Below are 25,506 nucleotides of genomic sequence, written 5' to 3' on the forward strand. Positions count from 1 at the left end.
AATCTAATAAGTACAGCTTGAAGGGCAAACACAAATAAAATAAGATCCTTGCAGAGAACTATTTATAAACAATTCATAGATAGAATTTTTTTAACTGTGTCATAACTTCAAATAAGAAATTCAAGGAAATCAAAAGTTGCTTGCAGATATTCCAGGAGCACAAAAAGAAGCAAAATGTATTTCATAAATTATTTGTTGTAAAGTATGTATTTGTTCATTGCAAATCCACAACATGAAGAATTATTCCCTTTGCTCCATTTTTATCCTTGGACATTAAAAATAGTTGCTGATTTAATTCCTTTTATTGATTTTAATTTTACTTTTAATTTTAATTTTACTCCTAAGGGAGAGTTTTCAGTATTGACCTTTGATTTAAAAATAGCTTTGCAATTTCATTTTAAATTAAGCTTCTCTGAGGTATATTTTTCTGTTTAATGTAAGTAACTAACTTAGTTGTTTGTTTTTTAAAAGGATTTACACTAGTAGATGATATTTTTCCTGGGTCTTATATATCTTGGGATGAGGACATTTTCATTTATAAAAATAACTTTTACAAGGTTGTTCAGTGCATTGGGTTCTATGTACTGTAGCTTGAGTTAAATTACCTGCAATTACCTTTATTCATAGATCTCAAGAGGTCGTTTGACCTTGGACATGAAAGGGAATTGTTTCAAGGATTTTGAGCATGCAAATATTTGTCACAATTTATGGGACGCCAAAATAGTTGCAAGAAAATGTAAACAGAAAATTACATTCTAATACTAATTAGCTTCTAATAATTCTAAAGTATGCTATTCCTCTAATGAATAGGGGAATTACACCCGAAAGGTGTTACCATGGTAACCCATGTAAATTATGACCAAGCAAAAATTTTCTGTTTGCATGCAAAAGTGAAAGCCAGTGAAAGCAAAATTGCAGAGGGAGAGTCCAACTACCAGGGTTTGAGTTCAATAACATATTTATACAATACACTATCTAGGTTTTTGGATATCCATGTACATAAAGCCAAAAGTTTGTCACTAAAACAGCTTTAGAAGCCAATCCTGCAAATGCTTATTACCAGGCACAGTGGTATTCCTACCCATAGAGTTTAAATGAGAACCTCAGTGGAGGGTCACTCTGCTTTGCAGACTCCGTGCTTGGGATCAGAGTGTCTCTCTCCTTGCTTTGTGGGTGGAAAGCAGACACAGGTGACTAGGGTAGCACAGGATTATAGATGCTGGGTTATAGATGCTGTATTATCAACTCAAAAATGCCTTTAATGGGATTTTTCCTGAGTAAGGTTTAGACACACAGTTCTGTTTCATTAAAAACGTAGCGATTGTTGAATTTTCACTTACCATGCCTGTCTTAAGAAGTAAAATTGATTGACTGCTTATTATATAATGTTGGCTAAATACGACATCCTCTGAACTTACGTCATATGATCACAGAAGGGGGGGAATTTTCTTATTTGAGATAACTTACCAGGCTGAGAAATGCCATTAAACATGAAATTTGTTAGCTAGCTTTTCTCATTTAAATGATCCCCAATACACGCTGGACCAGGTGTGTCCACACATAGGGTGAAATGATTCAGTAAGAAAGATCACATCATCTAACGGCGAAATGTTGTGTCTATGCAGTGGGGCCAGCACAAGTCCCTCCTCATCTGTCATAGGGCCTGTCTGGATCCTCTGCACACAAGGGTGCATTTCAACCAGTCTGAGCAATTTGCCTTGAAGTCAATGGGAGTTGTTCACTGCGGGCCTCAGGCAACCACAGTGCAGTTTGTGGTGTCTTTGGGGATTTTGGTTATGCTATGGAGTTTCTGTTTAACACAAAATACACTGTTTCAAGCACTCACTGCAATTGTCAGCACTGTAATAAAAGGTTGGCCACTTATCTCAAAGGTTCGCTATATGTTCCTTACAGATTCAAAGCACAATCTGAATTTCCTCACGTACACATAGATATCATAGCGATGGATCATTCTTATATACCACCCTCCATCACAGGTTCAGAAAATACTTTCTGTCCTCACCATTGTACAGATGGGGAAATTGAGGTGCAGAGCTGCTAAGTGACTTGGCCAAGATCCCATAGCATGTCAGTATCAGGTATAGAATCCGGAGGTGAAACCCTGGCCCCAGGGAAAAATTTCCACTGACTTCAGTGGGCCAGGATTTCACCATAGATCTTTTTGACTTTCAACCCTGTTCTTGAACCAGGAGCCCTCTCTCTGCCACCTATATATTCTGAGGAAAGAGCTCAGTTTCCATTTCCAAATTTGAAATAAAGCAGCATAAAACTTCTTTACAAGGAAGCATGTGATTCCTTTATTGCCATTATCCAGTGAGCACTTAGTGTTTTCAAAAGCCCAGGCTAAGTGCTCATGGTTCCCAGGGATACAACCACAAACATAATATTATCCCTTAACTAGCATATTATTAAAAAAATAGTATTTTTAATAGCCATCAAACATATAACATACCTTGAGAAGATGTATGTCTGTGAAGTAAAAGACATTTTTTGTCCTGGATGATTAAACAGGCCATAAATCAAATACCTTACCCATACAGTAACAGCTATATAAGAGATGGCCAGCTGCTGAAATGTATTATCTCCCGTTCCCCAGCAGACTTTAAGTACAGTACAGAAGGCCTTCAGATTTGTCTTGATGTTTAAGCTCATGTTTTGTGCTGTAAACTAATGAGATAATTCCGCCACGTCAGTTCTGTTGAATAGAACTAATGAAAGCTACATCGCAATTAATCGGAGTTCAGTAGCCTTCCGCTTGTCTATGCAGCCCTGTCCATTCATTCTGTGATCTCCTCCCTCACTGCTAGACTATGCTAATTGATGTTCAGTTCCAGCACCTCCTCCTTGCTTAGCTTTACTATACATGTCCAATTATTATGTCTTTAGTTAGGATTCTTTCCTCCTTCAATCTGACAGAACAACCACATAGGGCAAAGCTGCATTGATTAAAAAATCTTTTTTTTAATTGTCTTGGATGTTTAATCGATGAAACAACATTCCACGCAACTGTAAAAAGGCAACTTACCCAACTGAGAGACTCTGCCGCTCAAGCTCCAGTGTAAGGAGTGAGGAGGGGGAAATCTTTTCTTTTTCTCTTTGTTTCCATTTGGATGAATTAAAATATTATGCACAAATTAAACAATTTAGTGATGATGAAAGGTACCAAAATGACAGCACTGGATCCTGAAGTCCTCTTGTCCACTGATCAGGTGCAGCATTACGCTGCTGCCTTTAAAACGCAGAAGTAAACGTGTCATCCTTCAGAGTAAATAAGTGGGAGAGGGAGAATTAATGGTTACAGGACAGGGCGGAATGTCCGGAGACCTAGGCCTTGGCTACACTTACCGGCAAGTTCGACGGCTGGAAATCGAACTTCTGGGTTCGACTTATCGCGTCTAGTCTGGACGCGATAAGTCGAACCCGGAAGTGCTCGCCGTCGACTGCGGTACTCCAGCTCGCCGAGAGGAGTACCGCGGAGTCGACGGGGGAGCCTGCCTGCCGAGTGTGGACCAAGGTAAGTTTCAACTAATTCGAAATAAGGTACTTCGAACTTCAGCTACGTTATTCACGTAGCTGAAGTTGCGTACCTTAGTTCGAATTAGGGGGGGTAGTGTAGACCAAGCCCTAGGTTCCATTCCTGTTTCTGCTACAGCAAGTTTCTCAAACTGCCTCATCTCGGACCAGGAGAAATCCCCACAAGAGATGGAGCAGTGCTTTAGTCCAGTCTTTCTCCTGTCTGGTGACTGCGAACAAGGGTGCCAGGTGTGGTAGTGATTTGTGCGGTGAGGGTCCTGTACCACTTGGAATTGGACTGAGGTCACCAAACACGTTTCATGTAGGCCAGATGATCACCTCTTCAAGGAATGCATAATTTCATTAATTGAGGAAACTGTAGCCACCACCATCATTGCATAAGATATATTAAATAATCCTACCTAAATGTTCATTCAGTAGCAAAAATATCTATTACTGGGTGAGGGGAGGGGGCATAGCTATCTACTTCTTTGTTTCTCTCAACTTTTCCAGCTCAAGTAAAGTGGATTTTGAAAAACAGTATTCAGTGTTTTTGGCCTCCCACCCCCCAACTTCCTGCTATTAGCCCGAGGCAGGAAAAGATAATACAGGATCCCCCTCCCGAAGTTTGTGCCCTAATATCCATGTGCAATCCACTCTCGATCATGTCAAATTTTTCCATTGCCAGTGGCTATGACCTCAGTCAGTGATTTACCCTCTCTCAACTCAGTATGAGTCGCATACATCACATACGTTTGTACAGTTTCCTGCTTTCTCAAATTACAGGTATAAGTTTGGCCCACCGACGTGCACCCACACACACATACTTACTCACTTGCCTTAAATACATGGACAGAAGGGATCAATAGACATGCAGACCTCCTCCTTCCTGAACTGAGGAGTTTGTAAACCATCTCTCCCTGCACCAAACCTCACTGGGGCATCCCACTGTGCAGTGCTTCATTCATGGGGAGAGTTGGATGCATTCATTGCACCCCTACCTACTCTATGCACAGTGCTACTATTGAGTGGAAGGCTTATGGCACATTGCAGGAGCTGGTCCATAAGTGCCTGGCTTGCAAAATGAAATGCCCATTTATGGACGCAAATGTGGGTTTTGAAGGGGGGTGTCTCATGCCCACTTTGAAAATGTGTCCCTTTTAAAAATCAATCATACATTAATTAGCGTATATTGCTAGGATTCTCCAACCTTCCCTTTATTTTCACCTCTGATAAAGCTGAAAAGTCATGCTTGGATGGTAACTGAATTATTCTAAGACAACATTAAATCATTTAAAAAATGATCGGATCTTTTACAGTTCCATTCTTCCAGGGTTTGCAAAGTGCCTCTTAGTAACATTAATTAATGGAGCCCCATCACACCTGCTTGAGGAAGGTCAGTATCATCATCCCTGGTTTACTGATGGAAAAAACTGAGGCTCAGATTGTTTGCAATTTGCCCAAGACAATGTGACAAGAACAAAGTCAAAAATAAAACTCAGGAGACCTGGTTCCCAGTCCTCTCCTCAAATCACTCCCTTTTGCTGTTGCAGACATGTCTTTCCCAAAAGATCACTATGAACAAAAAATATAGAAAATTCTAACCCCGGGAAAAAGTGATTGAAACGATTTCTAACTATTATATGCCCTTAGGGGCTGAATGTGATAACTCCAGCAAGGGACAGAGTCACTACATTTTTCAGTTCTCACCCAAACCACAGGTAAAATCTCTTACACTACTCTCTTATGCCACTTGGGCCTGTTTTTTTACTGGTCGTGTTTCATTGCCTTCAGTGGACTTACCCCAATTTACACAGATGAAAGTGAAAGGAGAATGGGTTTTCCCATGGTGCTGCTCTCAAATTCTATATATGCCTCTCTGAGCTTTTACCCCAAAGCCCATTCTATAAAAGTGACATCAGAAAACAAATGTGCTTTTAGTCATAGATAGGAGAGGATCTTTCCTTTTGATAGCTTGCTTCTGAATACTTGTGAGACCTTTAATATATTTTTTACCTTGTTAATAGAGATAGGCAAATGCACCAGGTCTGAACCTACAGTTAGGGCTGGTCTACACTGGGGGGAGGGGATCGATCCAAGATATGCAACTTCAGCTACGCTGCGGAGCTGAAGTCGAAGTATCTTGGATCGAATTACCTGGGGTCCACACGGCGCAGGATCAATGGCCGCAGCTCCCCCATCAACTGCGCTACCGCCGCTCGCTCTGGTGGAGTTCCGGAGTCGACGGTGAGCGCGTTCAGGGATCAATATATCGTGTCTCGTTAAGACGCGATATATCGATCCCGGATAAATCGATTGCTACCCGCCGATACAGCAGGTAGTGAAGACGTACCCCTACAGAGGTAAAAAACGTTTGTGATAGTTCACCATGGCTCTGCCCTCAAAGGCCATTTTTATCAATATTTCATGTTTTGCGAAGCTTCAGTTCTGTGTGTCCTCCCTCTACGGCAGTACTTCTCAACTGGGGTACGCATACCTCTGGGGGTATGCAGTGGTCTTCTGGGGGTACATCAGCTCATCTAGATATTTGCCTAGTTTTACAACAGGATACATAAAAAGCATTAGCAAAGTCAATTCAAACTAAAATTTCATACGGACAATGACTTGTTTGTACTGCTCTATATACTATACCAGGGGTGGCCAACCTGTGACTCTGGAGCCACATGCGGTTCTTCAGAAGTTAATATGCGGCTCCTTGTATAGGCACCGACTTCAAGGCTGGAGCTAAAGGCGTCAACTTTCCAATGTGCTGGGGGAGCTCACTGCTCAACCCCTGGCTCTGCCCCCACTCCACCCCTTCCTGCCCACTCCCCTGAGCCTGCCGTGCCCTCGCTCCTCCTTCTGTCCCCCAGAGCCTCCTGCACGCCATGAAACACGGGAGGCATGCGGAGGGACGAGAGGCGCTGATTGGCAGGGCTGCCGGTGGGCAGGAGGCGCTGGGAGGTGGGAGCTGAAGGGGGGGCTGCTGACGTATTACTGTGGCTCTTTGGCAATGTACATTGGTAAATTCTGGCCCCTGTTCAGGCTCAGGTTGGCCACCCCTGTACTATACATGGAAATGTAAGGCTAATATTATATTCCAATTGATTTCTTTTATAATGATATGATAATAATGAGAAAGTCAGCAATTGTTCAGTAATAGTGTGCTGTGATACTTTTGTATTTTTATGTCTGATTTTGTAAACAAGTAGTTTTTAAGTGAGGTGAAACTTGGAGATATGCAAGACAAATCAGACTCCTGAAAGGGGTACCGTAGTCTGGAAAGGTTGAGAGCCACTGCTCTACAGCGCTCTGTGTGTATGTACATGCCTGTAGTGCATTTCAGAGTTATAAAATGAAGCCTTCATAAAAGACTGGGGGCCAGATTCTCTTCTCACTTACACCTGTGTATGTCAGAAGGAACTCTTCTGAAATCAATGGAGTTGCACTGGCATAAAGCCAGGCTGGAGAGGAGAATCCAGGCCCCTTTATAGCCTTTATTTGTTGAATAAATGGAGTGGTGTCTTATGTAGCATGATCTTCATCTGCTCATAAAGCAGCAGTTTTGATGGCAGCTGTTACTGTGTATTCCATACTGTGACATGAGCTCAGTCTGTAGAACTGATTTTCTAATGAAAAATGATAGATGATTGCTTTGCTTTTAAGATGGATTGCACTTTTGGGGTTAGATGAAATGAATATGTGGCCAATCTGAATGTCATTAATACTGTACAATGGAATGACAGGCCCCAATTGACTACAAAGTTAATGTCCCATACTGATCAAGCGTCTAAGTGGAGAAATAATCTTTTTTTAAAGCCATAGACATGGAGTCAACAGTGCTGACTAGCTGAAAATCACTTTAATACCAAAAGCAGTTTATTGCCAGCTAATATACATTGGAACTTGGCATATTAACATCAGACATTTATCTGGGTATTTATTGTGAGTCAAATATCCTTGGCAAATTCCATTAACTCAAAAGTACAGATGTATTCTCCATGTGTTAAACTAGAATGCAAAAGTAACTATTTATCTTCTGTTACTGATTTCACTAACAGGTTTTTTGTTTGTTTTTCTGATATGCATTGGAATAATTTCTCTGTCTAGTTAAACTCTGATTCACAATCCTAACAACCCATCTTATTATTTTGGGATCATTTGGCCAAATAAATATAGTCCATTTAGTATAGTAGTCATTGACTATAAGTTCTTAGACTTTTTGAGCAAATCTTGTCAGTCTCCTTTTATTGAGATTTATATGGCAAATTAATAATTTGGGACAAACACAGAACATAATGAAAAATTAGTAATTGTCCTTGGAGTGATTCAGTCAAATCCTGGTTTCTAGTCTGTTCTCAATCTGACCTTACTCTCACTGACTGCCATGGGATTTTTGTCCAAGTAAGGTCAGCAGGATTTGGTTCCATTTCTAAATTGCACATTGTAATTATAAAAAGAAGAACAGGAGTACTTGTGGCACCTTAGAGACTAACAAATTTATTAGAGCATAAGCTTTCGTGGACTACAGCCCACTTCTTCGGATGCATATAGAATGGAACATATATTGAGGAGATATATATACATATTATGCTCTCTGTATGTGTGTATATATATCTCCTCAATATATGTTCCATTCTATATGCATCCGAAGAAGTGGGCTGTAGTCCACGAAAGCTTATGCTCTAATAAATTTGTTAGTCTCAGAGGCCTTGTCTACACTACGAGAGTAGTTCGATTTTACTTGCATCGAATTTTTGTAATCGATATTGCAAAGTCGAACGTGTGTGTCCACACTAAGGACAGTAATTCGACTTTGTGCGTCCACACTAACGGTGATAGCGTCGACATTCGAAGCGGTGCACTGTGGTCAGCTATCCCACAGTTCCCGCAGTCCCCTCTGCCCATTGGAATTCTGGGTGTAGCCGGCAATGCCTTCTGGGTAACAAAATGAGTCGAGGGTGCTTTTGGGAAACTGTCGTCATCCGTCCATCACTCCCGCCCTCCCTCCCTGAAAGCGCCGGCGGGAAAACAGTTCGCGCGCTTTTCCAGTCATTGACAGCGCGGACGCCACTGTACTCTGAGCATGGAGCCCGCTGCGACCATCGCTGCAGTTGTGGCCGCTCTCAACGTCTCGCAGCTTATCATAAAGGTTTCCCTGAGGCAGATGCAGAAAAGTCAGGCAAGGAGGCTACGGCACCGCGGTGATGTCCTGAAGTCTGAGAGTAGCACAGACCTGTCAGAAAGCAGGCGACCCAGCGCCGAGGACATCACAGTGGCAATGGGTCATGTTGATGCCGTGGAACGGCGATTCTGGGCACGGGAGACAAGCACTGAGTGGTGGGACCGCATAGTGCTGCAGGTCTGGGATGAATCCCAGTGGCTGCGAAACTTTCGCATGCGGAAGGGAACTTTCCTGGAACTTTGTGAGTTGCTGTCCCCTGCCCTGAAGCGCAGTGACACCCGGTTGCGAGCTGCACTGAGTGTACAGAAGCGAGTGGCCATAGCCCTGTGGAAGCTTGCAACGCCAGACAGCTACCGGTCAGTCGCGAACCAGTTTGGGGTGGGCAAATCTACCGTGGGGGTTGTTGTGATGCAAGTAGCGAAGGCAATCGTTGATGTACTGCTGCCAAAGGTAGTGACCCTGGGAAACGTGGAGGCGATCATAGATGGCTTCGCAGCGATGGGATTCCCAAACTGCGGTGGGGCCATAGATGGAACTCACATCCCTATCCTGGCACCGGACCACCAGGCCACCCAGTACATTAACCGAAAGGGATACTTTTCCATGGTGCTGCAAGCACTGGTGGACCACAGGGGACGTTTTACCAACATCTACGTGGGATGGCCGGGCAAGGTTCATGACGCTCGTGTTTTCAGGAACTCTGGTCTGTTTAGACGGCTGCAACAAGGTATTTACTTCCCGGACCACAAAATAACTGTTGGGGATGTGGAGATGCCTATAGTCATCCTCGGGGACCCAGCCTACCCGCTAATGCCCTGGCTCATGAAGCCCTATACTGGCGCCCTGGACACTGAAAAAGAACTCTTCAACTACCGGCTGAGCAAGTGCAGAATGGTGGTGGAGTGTGCTTTTGGCCGTCTCAAGGGGAGATGGAGAAGCTTACTGACTCGCTGTGATCTCAGCGAAACCAATATCCCCATTGTTATAGCAGCTTGCTGTGTGCTCCACAATCTCTGTGAGAGCAAGGGGGAGACCTTTATGGCGGGGTGGGAGGTTGAGGAAAATAGCCTGGCTGGTGATTACTCACAGCCAGACAGCCGGGCGATTAGAAGAGACCAGCGGGAAGCGCTGTGCATCCGGGAGGCTTTGAAAGCAAAGTTCCTGAGTGAGCAGGGTAACCTGTGATTTTATAGTTTGTGTACTGAGAAGCTAAACCTGCCCCCGTTTCTTTACCCAGGTAATGTTGACTATCCTATCCAGTTACATACCCCCTTCACCCCCCCTCCAACACACGTGTCGAAATAAAAATAGTTCTACTTTGTTAAAGCACACCGTTTTCTTTAATACTGTTTTAGCGGGAATTTTTTAAAACTGGGACGCAGACTGTGGTGCGGGGCGGGTCTAGTGTTGTGATGCGAATGCAGCTTCTAAACTCAAGGATTGACAGGCTCCGCTGCGGTGGGATGCTTGTTTCAACGGAGCCTGTCACCCCTCCTGATCGGGACTGTGTGTATGGGAGGTCTATTTGACTTTGTGGCAGGGGGAGGACGGTTACAGATCCCATGCTGTGTGGCTCTGTGATCCTGTCTAAGGACCGGCGCTTAAGATCTGTAACTGCCCTCCCCCGCCACAAAGTCACAGAGCAACCCACCCCCCCCAACATTACATCAAAACAACCTCCCAGACTAACCGGGGCAACTAGTCACTGCATCACTGCACTGTGTATGTGCCCTGCTGCTGTGCCTGCCCCCGACTATGTACCCTGCCAAAGGAGACTGTCCTGTCCAATTTCCAACCCCCTTTCCCCTCCTCCTCCAAAAGAACATGATTGAAACAGTAGTTAACAGAAACGAATTTTTTATTATCAACTACACATGGCATTGGGAGGTGAAACTTGGACGTGGGCTTGTGTCAGGCAGGAAGGAAAGAACTTTTCAAATTTTGGGAAATGAGAGCCTTCTGCTACTAGAGCTCTCTGCAGGGGTGGAGTGAGAGTTAGCAGGGACTCTGCCGCCTCTCCTTCTTTGCACTTTGGGTGAGGTGGGTATGGGACTTGGTGGCGGGGGAGGGCGGTTAGAGATGGACTGCAGCGGGGCTCTGTCCTCCTGCCTCCGTTCCTGCAGAACATCCACAAGGCGCCGGAGCGTGTCCGTTTGCTCCCTCAGTAGTCCAAGCAGCGTTTGAGTCGCCTGCTGGTCTTCCTGCCGCCACCTCTCCTCCCGATCCATGTTGGCTTGGTGCATTCGGGTCAAGTTCTCCCGCCACTGGGTCTGCTGTGCTGCCTGGGCTTGGGAAGAGGCCATAAGCTCAGAGAACATGTCCTCCCGTGTCCTCTTCTTCCTACGCCTAATCCGCGCTAGCCTCTGGGAGTGTGATTCCAGGCTAGGTTGTGAGACAGTCGCAGACGGGGCTGTGGAAATGGGAAAAAGGGAGTGAATTCCTCTGAAAGATAAATGTAGTTGTGAACAAAGAACATAGTCTTTCTCTGTGAACAAGACCATGCACAGCACCTTTCACATGCGCACTCAGCACAAGGTCGAATTCTCGGCCTTCGCATTCTGTGCCTGGGGTCTTGAACAGCACATTTGAGAAGCGAGGCAGCACAACGGAATTTCTGTTGCAGGCAGACATGGTAAGCCGTACACTTGTGGCAGTTTAAAACTTTTATATTACCACTGGCCTCATTTCACATTTAAATCAATGTCAGTCCCTGCTGCCAGCAATCCGGCAAGCGGGAACTCTGCCCCTGTCCCACCCCCTCGCGGCTGTCCCCGGGAATGATCCCTTTCGGCTGCCCCTCTCCCGCCTCCACCGCGTGGCTGCAAACCAGCGGTGACAGTTCTGTAAAGGAACGGGAAAGCAGTCCCAACACTAACATTCCCCTACCTAATTAAAAGCAGGTCACCATGGCCGACATCACCCTGATGAGGATCTCCGAGAGCGACAAAGAGAGAATGCTCCGGGAAAGCCTCCAAAGACCAGGGCCGTATGCCGCCCTGCTGTGCAGAGCAATGATCCCCGAGTACCTGATAATCTCGTGGCGCGGCAACGTGTCGTACTTCGGAGGACCCAATAAGGCCGCTCTCCCCAAGAACCTCATGCAACGGCTTTCAAGTTACCTCCAGGAGAGCTTCATCGAGATGTCCCAGGAGGATTACTGCTCTATCCCCGCACATATAGACCGCATTTTACTGTAGCTGCAGTAGCAGGGAATACACAGTAGAGCGGCTTGTGCAGGACAATCACTGAAAACCGGACATTGCTAGATTTCTTTTCAAAACTTGCACTGCCCCTTACTAAACCGTTAAGCGCCTAGGGCACACTAATCATGAACAACCCATTCTTTTAATTGTTAATATTCCTGTTTTGTTAAAAATAAATGTTTAGATGTTTACAACACTTACTGGCTGATCCTTCACCAGATTCTGTGTCCGGGGTAATGGCTGGGGACGCTTCGTAGGGGATCTCTGTAAGGGTGATGAAGAGATCCTGGCTGTCGGGGAAATCAGCGTTGTGAGAGCTGCCAACTGCCTCGCCCTCCTCATCTCCTTCCTCATCTTCCCCGTCCCCTAACATGTCTGAGGAACCGGCCGTGGACAGTATCCCATCCTCAGAGTCCACGGTCACTGGTGGGGTAGTGGTGGCGGCAGCACCGAGGATGGAATGCAGTGCCTCGTAGAAACGGGATGTCTGGGGATGGGATCCGGAGCGTCCGTTTGCCTCTTTGGTCTTCTGGTAGCCTTGTCTCAGCTCCTTGATTTTCACGCGGCACTGCGTTGCATCCCGGCTGTATCCTCTCTCTGCCATGTCTTTAGAGATCTTCTCGTAGATCTTTGCATTCCTTCTTTTGGATCGCAGCTCGGAAAGCACGGACTCATCGCCCCACACAGCGATGAGATCCAAGACTTCACGATCAGTCCATGCTGGGGCTCTCTTTCTATTCCCAGACTGCATGGCCATCACTGCTGGAGAGCTCTGCATCGTTGCCAGTGCTGCTGTGCTCGCCACGATGTCCAGACAGGAAATGAGATTCAAACTGGCCAGACAGGAAAAGGAATTCAAATTCAAATTTTCCCGGGGCTTTTCCTGTGTGGCTGGTCAGAGCATCCGAGCTCGCACTGCTGTCCAGAGCGTCAACAGAGTGGTGCACTGTGGGATAGCTCCCGGAGCTATTAGCGTCGATTTCCATCCACACCTAGCCTAATTCGACATGGCCATGTCGAATTTAGCGCTACTCCCCTCGTCGGGGAGGAGTACAGAAGTCGAATTAAAGAGACCTCTATGTCGAACTAAATAGCATCGCAGTGTGGACGGGTGCAGGGTTAATTCGATTTAACGGCGCTAACTTCGACATAAACGCCTAGTGTAGACCAGGCCTAAGGTGCCACAAGTACTCCTGTTCTTCTTTTTGCGGATACAGACTAACACGGCTGTTACTCTGAAAATTGTAATTATAGTTACATTGGCAAGTTTATCCTTAATCCTAGGTTCAACATCTTCAGAATGATAGTGAGTAAAATGGAAAAGCTGGCTCCTAGGGTTAGTGTACTGGAAGACATTTATATATACATTAAACATTCCCTTCTCTAATATTATAAAATCGGAGCACAGTTAATTAATGTAATGAAACTCACTTGACTATGTAATAATCATATGTAGCATTTAACATCTTTAAAGAAGTAGACAACCATTAATTAACTCATGCTCACAACAATCCTGGGAAGTGAGATCATTATTTAATTAAATATATCAATTTATAAAACTAGGCAAGAAAATGTAATTATGTACATTGTGTGGATGTGGAAACTGAAATGCAGAAAAGTTATTTGATCAGCCTATGGCTGTCCGTGATACAGTGGAGATTAGGCTCAGACACAGAGAAAATATTTTCCAAAGTGTTGGTAGGTATTAGATCAAATAAGCACTGCAAATTCATTCCTACAGCTTCTATAACTCTTTTATTCCCTTTTCCAAAACATTTCTGTGAATGACATTTTGTTCACAAGGATGTTGGATACAAAGGCAAATGTCTTCAAAACACAAGGGATTATGTATTTGCTTATGGATGCTTTTCAGGTTGACTCAAAATTAAAAATTTCAATTTTTCTATTTGATTTGTCCATTTTTAAGAGGGTGTTCATCCTGTATATATGTGTGTGTGTGTGTGTGTGTGTGTGTGTGTGTGTGTGTGTTTCACTGGCCAAATCTGACTACAAATGAAATTTAGAAACAAAAAGTCAAAACGAGGCATTTTGAAATAGTCTAACAAAATGTTATGATTTTTTTCAAAAGAAGTTGGCGTTTTTTCAGTTGAAATTATTTGTCATATTCATTCCTAAAAAAAGTCTTCTTTTTTTTTAAATTCTGTTCATTGAAGTAAATTGGCCAGCTTTTGTTGTATTTTGGGTGTCTGAAATTTTGTATGCTCAGTTTGACAGCTGAAAGGGTTCTGATTTTCAGTGTGTGAGGGCCAAGAGCATTCTGAAAATAAGGCCCTTCAAGTTGGGCACCCAAAATCATTAGATGCCTTTGACACTAAGGGTCAAAGTTTTTCCGCAAAAAAGGGCATGAAGTGGTTGTTGGTGAGCACATTAGTAAAGGAAGACTTGGCAAAATACAAGAACGAGAGTGTTTAATAAAGTAGAAGTGGGAAGCTGTTCCTGTTAGAGGTGGCATGGACTAAAGCCAGAAAATGGAGCTGAAGTAGCAGCTAGGATACAGAGCATAAGAGGAGGATCTTGAACCTGAAGTAAAAACAGAGCAGCACCCAATGAATGGTTTTGAGGAGATGCTCCGGTACCGTGGTGCGCTACATAAATAGGCAGAAGATAATCAAGTAGAAAGCTACACTGATCTGTCAGTAACATTTGATATATAAATCACTAGATGACTTACCACAATGTAACCAATATGGAGGAAATGTATAAATTTCATTAGAACAAACCACTGATATACTAGCTGATGGCATAATGGTTAATGGTATCTTGGGCACTGGCTTGGAGCAGCCTGTGTTCTTTGTTGTTTTCTCTCCATTGTCTAATATTTTCTTCTTCTCTGTGCTTTCTTTCTCCATTGCTTTGCATATTCCCTCTATCATTGTCTTCTGTGTGTTTGTAGCAGTACAAATAGCAGTTCTGCAAAATGTCACATCTGAATGAAATGGATGGCTGTAAAATTAAAGATATTTGGTTTATGGAGAAGATGAGATTAGAATTATATACCATATGGAAAATTGATTTTGGTGTAATGACTAACATAATTATACTCTCTTTACGTTCTTGTTTACCTTATTACATTAATGTGGCAGCCTAGAAAAGATTATAATCCTATAATATATTTCTCAGTGCTTTATTGTTATTGCGTGTGGACTTATTTGTAGTTTTAAACACAAAATAATAAAAATACAATTGTAAGAACTGAAATGCCCCATAACTGTTAGACCATCTCCTTGGCATATTAGGAGGTAGTTACTTAAAATCATATTCATACTTGATGTGCAGCATGCAGAAAACATGCCATTTTCCTTATACAGAACCCAAAGAAAAGTTTCACTCTGTGTGTGTTTGAAGTGTCTTTTAATTTCAAGTATCTTAATTCAATTTAGCACTTAAAGCTTGATCCAAAGTCCGTTGATGTCAAAGATTGCTATAGAAAAAGCAAAGACAGATTACATTTTCAACTGTGGATGATGGGGGTAAAGTAGTAGGACTTGGATGTGTGAGACATAGAAATCAGGGAATTAAGAGTGATCTGAGTGGTAGCTGTCAATAATATCATTCTCTAAAAAAACGAACCCCTATAGGCACTGCTGTGAGTTTGTTCTTGCTTTCAAGCAAACAAAACAGTGTGACTTATCCTTCCCCTAAAGTAAATTTAATGGTTAGAACGTTAGAATGGCCATCTAAGAGAACGAGATCCTAAATGTGTCGGCATCAAAGGTAAAACATGTCCAAGCTTCCATACATTGTCCAGCCAATGTGTCTCAATCCTACATGAGAGGGGCCATCTATAGGAGTGAGGACAATTTGTTCTCCTATCCTAATCCATTCTTGTCCTCTCTGCTGAGATGTTAGCGAGGGTTCAAATAGTGGTGGTGGGTATATGCCTTTTAGCATGTGGGCTAAGGCCACCAACTCATTGTACATAGTCCTCAGGCTACAAACTCTAATCCTCTAAATTTTCTTGCTTTCGTGGATTGAATCAGACTATTAGAATAATTTAGATGTGTTTTTATCTATTTAGATTAATAATATATTAGGTTATAGAAATTAATTAGAGAGTATCCTTTGCAATCTAGGTATTAAACACTTTATTAAGTGCAAGGAGGAATCAGGGTTAAATTCAAAATTATGATATTGGCAGAGTATTTATTGATGGTAGAACGTGTCTTAAGAGCTATAATCCATCTGTAATTTTCTTTGCCTCTGATATTGATTAATGAAATAAATGAAGGTTGCCCCTCAGAGCATGGTCAGAAAGCAGATGAGATGGCAAATGTAGACCAAATATCTAGTGCCTGTATTATGACTACGACAAGAAGAGAACAAGACAGCTTGACTCTACAAGAGCATCAACCCAGCATCAAACCAACTGCTACTATTGGATTGAAGTCAGACAATTCCATCCCTTACAATCATATAGGCGATAGTGACCCTTAACTTTAGCAGGAGTATCTATTGTTTATTTCTGAGCCCATCCCGGGATAAACTAGTTGAGTAAATTTGTATCCAGTGAGAGGCTTAATATGGCAGAGAGCAACATCCCTTTGCTATACTGAAGTGTCCTTAGATCCTTCCTTCTCCTTTGGGTGGGAGAAGAGCCTCCTTTTCAGGATTTTCACAGTACCTTAGGCTAAATTTTTGTTAAAAAAAAACAAAAAACAAAAAGACTCTCCCTGTGAAGGTTTCCCTCACAGAAAGCTCTTAACTCTACTAGTGAATGCTCTTCGTTCCCTCTAGCAATAACTGTCAAAACGCTAGCCTCTTTTATAGATGTAGGGTGGGATTTTCAAAACACCTAGGGGAGTTAGGAGCATAGCTCTCAATTAGGTAAACAGCATCTTAGAACACTAAGCCCTTTGCAAGTGAGGCAGGAGAAGCTGCATGTTAGCCATAATTAGGAAAGGGGCAACAGGGGTAGGGAGTGAAGATTAGGATTTACCTAGGGGCATCAGGAGAGATGTTGTAGGAGGTGTTGGGGATATATATTTCCTCTGGAGAAGTGGAGAGCTTTTGGCTGCAGTCCAACCTGTTAATTCTGATCTTTCAGCATCTCACAAGAGGGCACCCATGGAAGAAACTCCTCTTTTATTATAGGCCTAAACAATAAGCAAGTCAGAGAGCTAGTTCCACCTCTCTGCCATTCCTAAATCTCCCCAGAAACAGGGAAGTGTTATGCTCCTGGGTCTTTATCTGCTCTCATTTGCAACTGACTGTAGAGACTGCTCCTTTGAGAGTAAGAACAGGGAGTTTTGTTTAGCCAATATCGGTGTGAGCTGCTGTACATTCTGTGAGGTTTCCAGTCTCTTAGACATAACAGTTATAAAACAAGTTTAAAAGAGATGGTTTTTAATGAACATTTCACTCTGTTGTCATTTTTCTGTGAGATCACATTTTATTCCTGTAAAATGCACTTTGCACATCTTTCCTGTCTCTGTGTCTTTCCCCACTATCCCATTTAGCCCATTCACTTCATGTCCTTTGTTCTGCTTTTAGGTCAGGCGCTACTAGTATCTACGTAACTACTGTTCTGCTAATTGTATTACTTGACAGCAAAACTTGCTTGTTCTCCTTTGCTATTTCTCATTTTTAATGTTCAACATGACACTGTAATTGGATTAGGTAGTGTCATGTTGGCTTAATTCTGTCATTAGGCAGTATAGTAAAGCTTTAAAGTCACCAAACCTTTGACAAAATTTGACAAAGGTTTGGTTGGCTAATAAGTCCAATATGGAACAAGCTTGAATGAACTTATCACATAACCTTGCTGATATTTATTGCTCTCCCACAAGCATGCGCGCACACACATTATTTGTTCATTTTAAAATTCCAAAGAGGAAATCAATATGTACATTTCAGTTGTGTCCCATGGGAAGTCAAGCCAGGTAAACTGGGGGTGGAGGGGTGGGGAGGGAGTGGGAGGAGGGGCAATATAAGGAAGCAGCCTAGGTCTTCCACCAGTATTTATGAGATGCTCAGGGAGACATCATCCTTCAATGTTATACGTCTCTCATCTAAAAGTTAATGGCATTATCACTTACACTGAAAGCTAAAGCTGTTTACATTTGTCCCAAAGTAATTTTGTCCCAGTAATTGATTTTGTTCCAAAGATCTTTCTAGATTTAAACTGCAGCTCCTGTGTTAGTTCTCTCCAAATCTTACTGGGTAATTATGTGTAGCACTGTGTCAATTCCAGACGGATAATTCTCTGAAAGTTTTTTAAAGTGGATTATGTGTTGATAGAAGGTGCCAGGCTGATGGCCCTGAAAACCAATATCCTTTGTTTATTAACAGAATGGATACATCACAGTTATTGTCAGCACAGGCTTCCTTGTAATGGCTTACAGTTAGAGAAAAGAGCCCAGTTCAGCCCTGGGGTAAACAGCTGCAACTCCTTTTCAGTCAATGAGTCAACAACACCAGGGCTAACGCTTTTTAAAATAAAAGCTGAGATTTCCTTTCATGGGGTCCAAAAGCAGCTTTTTTTCCAAGAGATTCCCGTGAGCCCCTTCCAGATCATCATTGGCAGCAAATTCCTAATATAATTCATCTATGAGATCTGAAAAGTTAATAGAAAAGGGAAATTGCCATCAATTGTAGAGGAGCCTACATCTCAAGTTTTGGTTTATAAAAAAAGGGGGAGGGAATCTTATCATTTTTCCCCATTACAATCTGAAAATCTCCTTGTTCTGTTTTGCAAATACATTTTCAGAGATTTGTAACAGTCAGAAGGTGTGAAACTGAGAGGATATTATAAACATCATCAGCATATACAATCACCTATGGCACAATGGGTCATTCAAAATATCCTTCTGTGCTTGGAGGGGAAAAAACTCTCTATATCCACTGAATTCATTGGGATAATCATGAAGGAAATGCAATAATAGTTCCATGATTTCATAATACATTAACAATCTAACACCTGACCTGGGCAACGTGGGGCCCAGCAAACGTTGTGGGTCTGGTACTAACGGACTGAGTGTGTCACTAATTATTTCATGTGATATTTTCGGAAGTGTTGAGTAAACCTCAAATACTTGATGGTTTCTGGAGCTTGCAATGTGCCACTGGTTCTAATGCAGTGGCTGAAAGTTGTTCCAATTTGACAGCTGATTAGTAGCCTGTGCCTATGTGAAATGAGATAGTGTGACTTAGTTGAGTTCCTAGTGCACAGTATCCCAGTATCAAAATCCACCATCTTTACACCCATATCGGCAACCTCAGCAGAGATGCCAGAGAAGACTGAACTGCCCTCTCTTGTCCCTGAGGCAGTTCTGCTAGTGGAAGGTTGAAAGACACTGAGGGGGCATTTCTTGAACTGCTGTTGCTCAGGTTGTACATGTCATGTGTATGAACTGAAGGCTGTGCTCTCCACAGCTTCAATCTTTTACTCATCAGTAACAATTCAATTAAGACTCTGGGTGTTTGGGGGTCATTTCTGTCATGCACGCAAAAGAGCAGATGCATAAGCCACTGTCTGAACTTCGATATTCAGCTGGAGATCTCATTGAAACAGCCTTTCTCACAATGCTTTCAGGACATCCATTTCCAGTCCCACACCCAGCTAGAATCCAATATAGCAAGGCATAGAGAAAAAGTCTGAACAGCTCCGAACTCCAAAATGGGTTACGTCCAGTTGAGTTTTACAAGTGCCATGAAGGTTTAGGAGACTCCCATTTTATATGAACTGTAATTTATCAAAGTGCCTTGGAGCCATTAATTGTATGCTTTCCTGACCGCCCCTCACCCCATCCCCATCATTCTGAGTTTCCCATAAGAGAGATTTTATTGTGGAAATCAATTCTGTAGCATATGTTTAAATAACAAATACAACAGGGAACATCATAGCAGATAAAAAACAAAGATATTGTAGCTGAACTCCACTGATTCTCAATATGAATGGGTTTTGAGTCTTGGATGAAACATTCTCTTAAACTAACCTTGTTAAAAAGGTATAAAGCTACACAAATTGGGGAAAATTGCGTTTTCTCTCCAGCCAAGGCCAAATGTTGCTAATAGTGCTAGTAAAAACAATTAAGAAGCTCCTTTGCAGACTGCACAAAACTAACTGCCTCTGAGTCAGAAAGTCAGTATAATGTGTAGCTAAGCAAAGGGAATATTCTTCTTGTCTGTTGTCGTGCTCTTGCCAGTGGAATGATCACAGATAACCTCGGCTCATGTCCTACACATGCCCGATCTGTCATTGTTGCCTTGTGTTTTTCAAAGAGGCAGCAATGTACCCCACCCCTAGTGGCTGTAGCATAAATGGAAGGTGACATGAATGTCTGCCGAATACTCATTCAGGAACTTTTCCCTTTCCACAGACTTTTAGCACTGTTCAGTGCAAAAGGTTAATTGTCAGATAAGCTCCAGTCTTCCAGATTCAACGTGGCAGTTGCATTAGAAATGGACGATGGGGAATAATTGTGATGCTCTTTCGACCTCAATTTTAAAGATTTAATTAAATCTTAGACAATGACATTCCTTTTAAAACTTTAACATTCGTTTATCAAACAAGCAGTGGATAGGCTCCATGATGGTGTCTCTGAACGAAGGTTGCTTATGGGTGTTCCCTCTCTGATGATTTAATTGCATAATTTCCCCAAATAACAGATTTCTTGATTCTCTGAAGCACTGTGTGGATAAAATATGCCCCTGAATAATTAATCCCGAGCCATAAATTATTAAACAATATTTAAAATGTATTTGAAAGGTCAACTTCAACTGGCCTAAAAATGTTCCTACAGATTAAGCTGTTTTCCAATAATATATTTTAGTGGACTTGAGACATTTACTGGTAACAAACCAAAAATAACACACTTTCCATTAATATTTAAGGAGAGTTATGTATAGCACATGCATTTTTTAGTCTAGTTCTGCAAATCTCCCATTATTTTAATCTGATGAAATAAATGATCTTGTTCATTAGTATTGGAAGAAGAATTAAAAAAAAATCAAATATTCTCTTTTTATTTATATTCAGGATTTTATCTTGACTGAGGAACTATATATTAATCCTGTCCTAAAAGGACTCTGGGATGACATTAATCCATGAAAGTATGTGTTGGTAATTATTTAATGGCCCATTTTCTAATGGTGGGAGGGACTGGAGTGCCTCCCCCAAACCTGACTCTCCATGGCATCAGAATGCTATCCTGTACTGTTTGGGTCCAACCCAACTCTAACTGGAAAGTAATGGGAATCTTTCCATTGACTTTAGAGAGAGATGGATTGGACCCTGCAGATGTTGTTTTTCTCCCTTAAAATCATATGCATTGGGATGTTTTATGGTATTTTATGTGACACCTATGAAAGGGTTAATTTGTATAAAGGTATTGATTCCACATGGTCATACCTTGGATTAAGGTCAGCCAATGAGAATTTATGTTAATAATGCAATGCTTTTAACTTGATCTCCTGCTGGTAGGTGACCTTTCAGTGGATTGAAATAGATAAGGGAATTCTCCTCTTGTGCAGTTTCTATTAAATTCAGTTCAGTTAATCTCTTGTTCTTAATACAGCTTTTATTGTTGTTTTTCTAATTGTCTTTGGACTCTAAAATACTCTTATTTTGACCACAGCAAATATGATGCCTTTATAGGCAGTATTCATTCCATGATAGATTTCATTCATAATTTTTCATAGAACAAATATGTTAGAGATGGAAAAGACCTTTTAAGTAATCCAGTTCATCCCCTGCCCAGTGCAGGATTACTGCTTATGGTACATTTCCTTGTATTTTGTTGTTTTTCTTAGCAAGCATTCACTTCTCCTAGTTCTGCTGAAGTTATTAGTTGAGGAAAATATACAGCTTTTTCTTAAAAAAAAAAAAAAAGTAACCTCAGAATTAATGTTGTCATTTTTTGCAGAAATGAATAAAATTGGGGTCGTTATTATTGATTTCCTCAGTAGATTTACTTATGATAAAGATAAATGAAGTGTGACCTTATATCAGCAACTGATTGAATGGCAATAGCTCATGTGTCATTCTTCAATGTAACTATTATTAACATTTTTTAATGAAAAAAGTCTGATCTTAGCATGGATCAAACAGCAAGATGTAATAAATGTCTTTGCTATGTTTTTGTATTTACTTTGGAAAAGAAAATTAAATGTCCCTAAAACAAATGCATTCTACATGCTCTTTAAACATTTAAAATTAAAAATGCTTGACTCAAGAAAACTATCCTAAGTACATCACCTTCCTGATGCGTCCTTAGTGATAGATTTGTGTTGTTGTTATTCTGATCCCAACTAGCAGTGCTATAGTTTTCTGCTAATGTTTCCATTGTAATATAAACAACACTTTTTAGAGGACTATATTAAATTGATATTTTTAAAAGTATTTAAAAATATACAAGGGTCCAGCCCAGTAGTTAATTTTTCATTTTAAATATTGAGTCAAGAAAAAGAAACAGCTCAGCAATTGTTAAGTTGGCAGTGATTTGACATTGGTGGGATATTTAAGGATGGAAAGAGAACTTAGAAGGTTTTGGTGGATAGAAGACAGACTGAACTTTACCATAGTCTATTTTACTCTTATATCTCCTCTGGTGGTGATGTTCATCATCATTTCTGGAAAGGAGTGAAAAAATAGGGGTTGCCTGTGGTGATTGGAGTCTGGGGTCAGCAGCCCTCAGGGCAGGGGCTTTATTGGGAGCAGCAAGTGGGACCCAGGAAGAGGGGTGGGATGGGAACCCTGTTACACTGAAACTTTGGGAAAAATGGGCCAGTGCTTTGATGGCCTGAGTATTCTCTTTCTCAGGTGCTCGGCTAGTGGATCTTGCTCACGTGCTCAGGGTCTAACTGTTGCCATATGTGGGGTTGGGAAGGAATTTCCCCCCAGGTTAGATTGGTAGGGACCTTGGTGGTGGGGTGGGTTGCGGGGGAGTAGCCTTCCTCTGCAACATGAGGTGTGAGTCACTTGCTAGGATCATCTGGGCATATCTCACATAATCAATTCCCTACCATTGCAGGGGCCTCAGACATTGGTGCACCTCGGTCCCTCCTGTTCTCTGCGAATGACACACAGTAATTTAGTCTCCTGAGGGCTGTACCACTTTGGTCCAATTCTGGTTGTTGGGCCAGTGTGCAGGTGACTGAGTGGGGTTCAGTGGCCTCTGTTATATACAAGCAGTCCGACTCAATGTGGTCCCTTCTGGCCTTCAATTGTATGACAATGATCTCTTATAGAATCACTGAAAGGACCCATTAGACACGAACATCATTGTCCTGCCAGAGCAGCACTGGTTGGTACATTATTTTTCAGTGTTCACAGAATATGTATGACAGGATAGACAAGTTTTCAAACACACTTAACATATCCTTACCTCACATTAATATTAAAAGTTTTAGGTGGGGGGAGGTATTTGAGGACTTTTAAAAATAGGGCAAAGTAAGGGAAGGCAGTTAGATACCACAGCGATGAGTGTGAAATAAGGATCTTCATAGAATAGAGAAACACTAACGTCAAGGTTGTAGTCAGCTGGGAAGTAGACAATATATATAAACTTAACTAAGAAGAAAAAGTAGCCCTAGTGAAAGCCCCATGATAGTCTTTGAACTGTTCATGGTGCTGAATTCCATTTATCAGAGAAGCAGGAGCCTTCCAGGTTCATAAAGCCAAGCAGGCATTGAAGGGCCCAAAATCTGAATCTAAACTTTTCACTGATACTAAAAGTGATCCTTTGTCAACTGCTCTTATCAAACCATCAGCTAACTATGATTTGCACTAGACTTAACACCATTTACACTGGAGGTTTGTGTTGCGGTCACTGGTTGGGTGCTGAGGGAGGGGCAGATGCAGGCTGGAATAGAGACTGGTTGGCCTGGAAACAGACTTGGCAGGGACAGGTGGTTGAAACTACTGTGTTCCTAGCCAGGTAGTGTCACTGAGCAGATTGGAGAGAGACTGCTCCCCGTAGGGACCCATATGTCTGTTTGTGATCATCTGGGGGGGTCCACACTTGTGGATTGGCTGAACTCTGGTTGAATGGCATGAGGCCTACCACAGGTAATTGCCAGGGGCATTCTCTGGCACAGCAATGGCTCATCAGGCTTAAGCAAACTCAGGCTCAGAGATAGTTCAGGGATGAATCATCAGTTCTAAGGAGGCTCAGACTTAGAAGTAACTCAGGCTTAGACAGGCGCAGAGGTATCACAGTTGGACTGTCTCTTAGGAAGAAGGAAGCAGCAGATTATTAGGATGAGTTACACAAAGTGGAGGTGTGATGGATGTAGAGCGGCTCTGTAATAGCGTATTAATACTGTATGATGACCCAGTTATTGGGATGTTTGCTGTATCCCAACACTGTGTTACATCAAGGGCTGCTGGGAAACAAGCAGGAAGGTGAAACAAAGTCTGAAAGTAAAACACCCTCCCTCAGGGAAACACTTCAGGTTATTAAGAGACCATGCCCAAGCTATGTGTTTTGATGATTCCATCACCTGATTCCAGCCAAGTTATAAAACCTGTTTCACTAAGCAGACCTAAAAAACCCAGGAACTGAGAAAGCAAAGGAACTCGGGATGGATAAAAAGTGGCACTCTCTCTTTACAGGTGAGGTAGTTATTGGGGAGCTCCTCAGACTGACACAATCACTGGCTGGGGTGTCTGAAGAAGCTAGGCCTGTCTAGATCACCATTGCAGAACAGTAGGATTTCAGGTAAGATGGATGTGTATAGACTATTTGTTCCTACTGTTAAAATTAAATATACTTTGGTTTAAGAAGGGTACCTGGTCGTTCCATTCACCACTGGTCACAGGCTCCCAAAGGGATGAACCATCAGTGCCAAACCCAGCTGGACCTGCTGCGTAAGCATAATGGATACCCAGGATACTATAGCCCAGGGCTCAGTCTAAGAGCGGGAGAATCAAGGGATTCCACCTCAGGAGAGGTAAAGACTCCAGATCTGACACCTCAGGGGGTGCACTCAGTGACCAGGAAGGGGACAGAGATGCAGCTAGCCTTGTAACCATGACAGGAGGCTTCAGTCATAGACTGTATATATCATATTATCACTTGCTTCATTTTGCAGACACGCAGTTCCACATTGAAATATTAAATGTTTGACGAAAGCTTCAGATTCAAATGCACATCATGTCTCAGACTAATGGCTAATTTCTGTTCTGTCCTGAGACATTTATGTTTGAATTGTGCCACCTGCCAGTTTTATGTCTTAAAAAAAATAAGTTAACCTTTGTAAGGTGCTCAATAATTCTGTAAATACGACACAAAGGAAGAGCTGCCATTAAGTATAATATGTTGATAGTGGTGCATTAATGTTTAAAAAACATTTCCTATTGCTGTTCACTTGTGCCCTTATTTCCTAGCTTGACAAATGATTCGTGTTTAGAGGGTTTGGGGGAGTGAAGAGATGAGCGAGGAATGCCAAAGACAGTGGAGGGAAAGTAAGATATTGTTTTTAAAACGATATATGCATGTCCAATGGAGTTGACCTTCCATTTTTCTTCCTGATAATTTAAATACATGCTACAGTGACACAAAGGGTTGTTATTTAAAAAAAACAACTCATTTTAGGCAAAGCCCAAGAAAAAATATTTACCGG

The 25,506-nt window shown here is 42.2% G+C and overlaps 1 protein-coding gene across 1 annotated transcript; it reads right to left on the reverse strand.

Annotated features, from left to right (window-relative positions):
• Positions 1-10,559: 10,559 nt before the first annotated feature.
• Positions 10,560-12,838, reverse strand: LOC135975851 (uncharacterized). Its single transcript, XM_065568579.1, has 2 exons — positions 12,124-12,838; positions 10,560-11,129 (listed from the first exon to the last, which is right to left on the reverse strand). Exons 1-2 carry the CDS (start codon positions 12,698-12,700, stop codon positions 10,654-10,656), a joined length of 1,053 nt encoding a protein of 350 aa, XP_065424651.1. The 5' UTR covers positions 12,701-12,838; the 3' UTR covers positions 10,560-10,653.
• Positions 12,839-25,506: the final 12,668 nt, after the last annotated feature.

This window comes from Chrysemys picta, chromosome 15 (genome assembly GCF_011386835.1).
Source record: "Chrysemys picta bellii isolate R12L10 chromosome 15, ASM1138683v2, whole genome shotgun sequence".
Classification (NCBI taxonomy): Eukaryota; Metazoa; Chordata; order Testudines; family Emydidae; genus Chrysemys; species Chrysemys picta.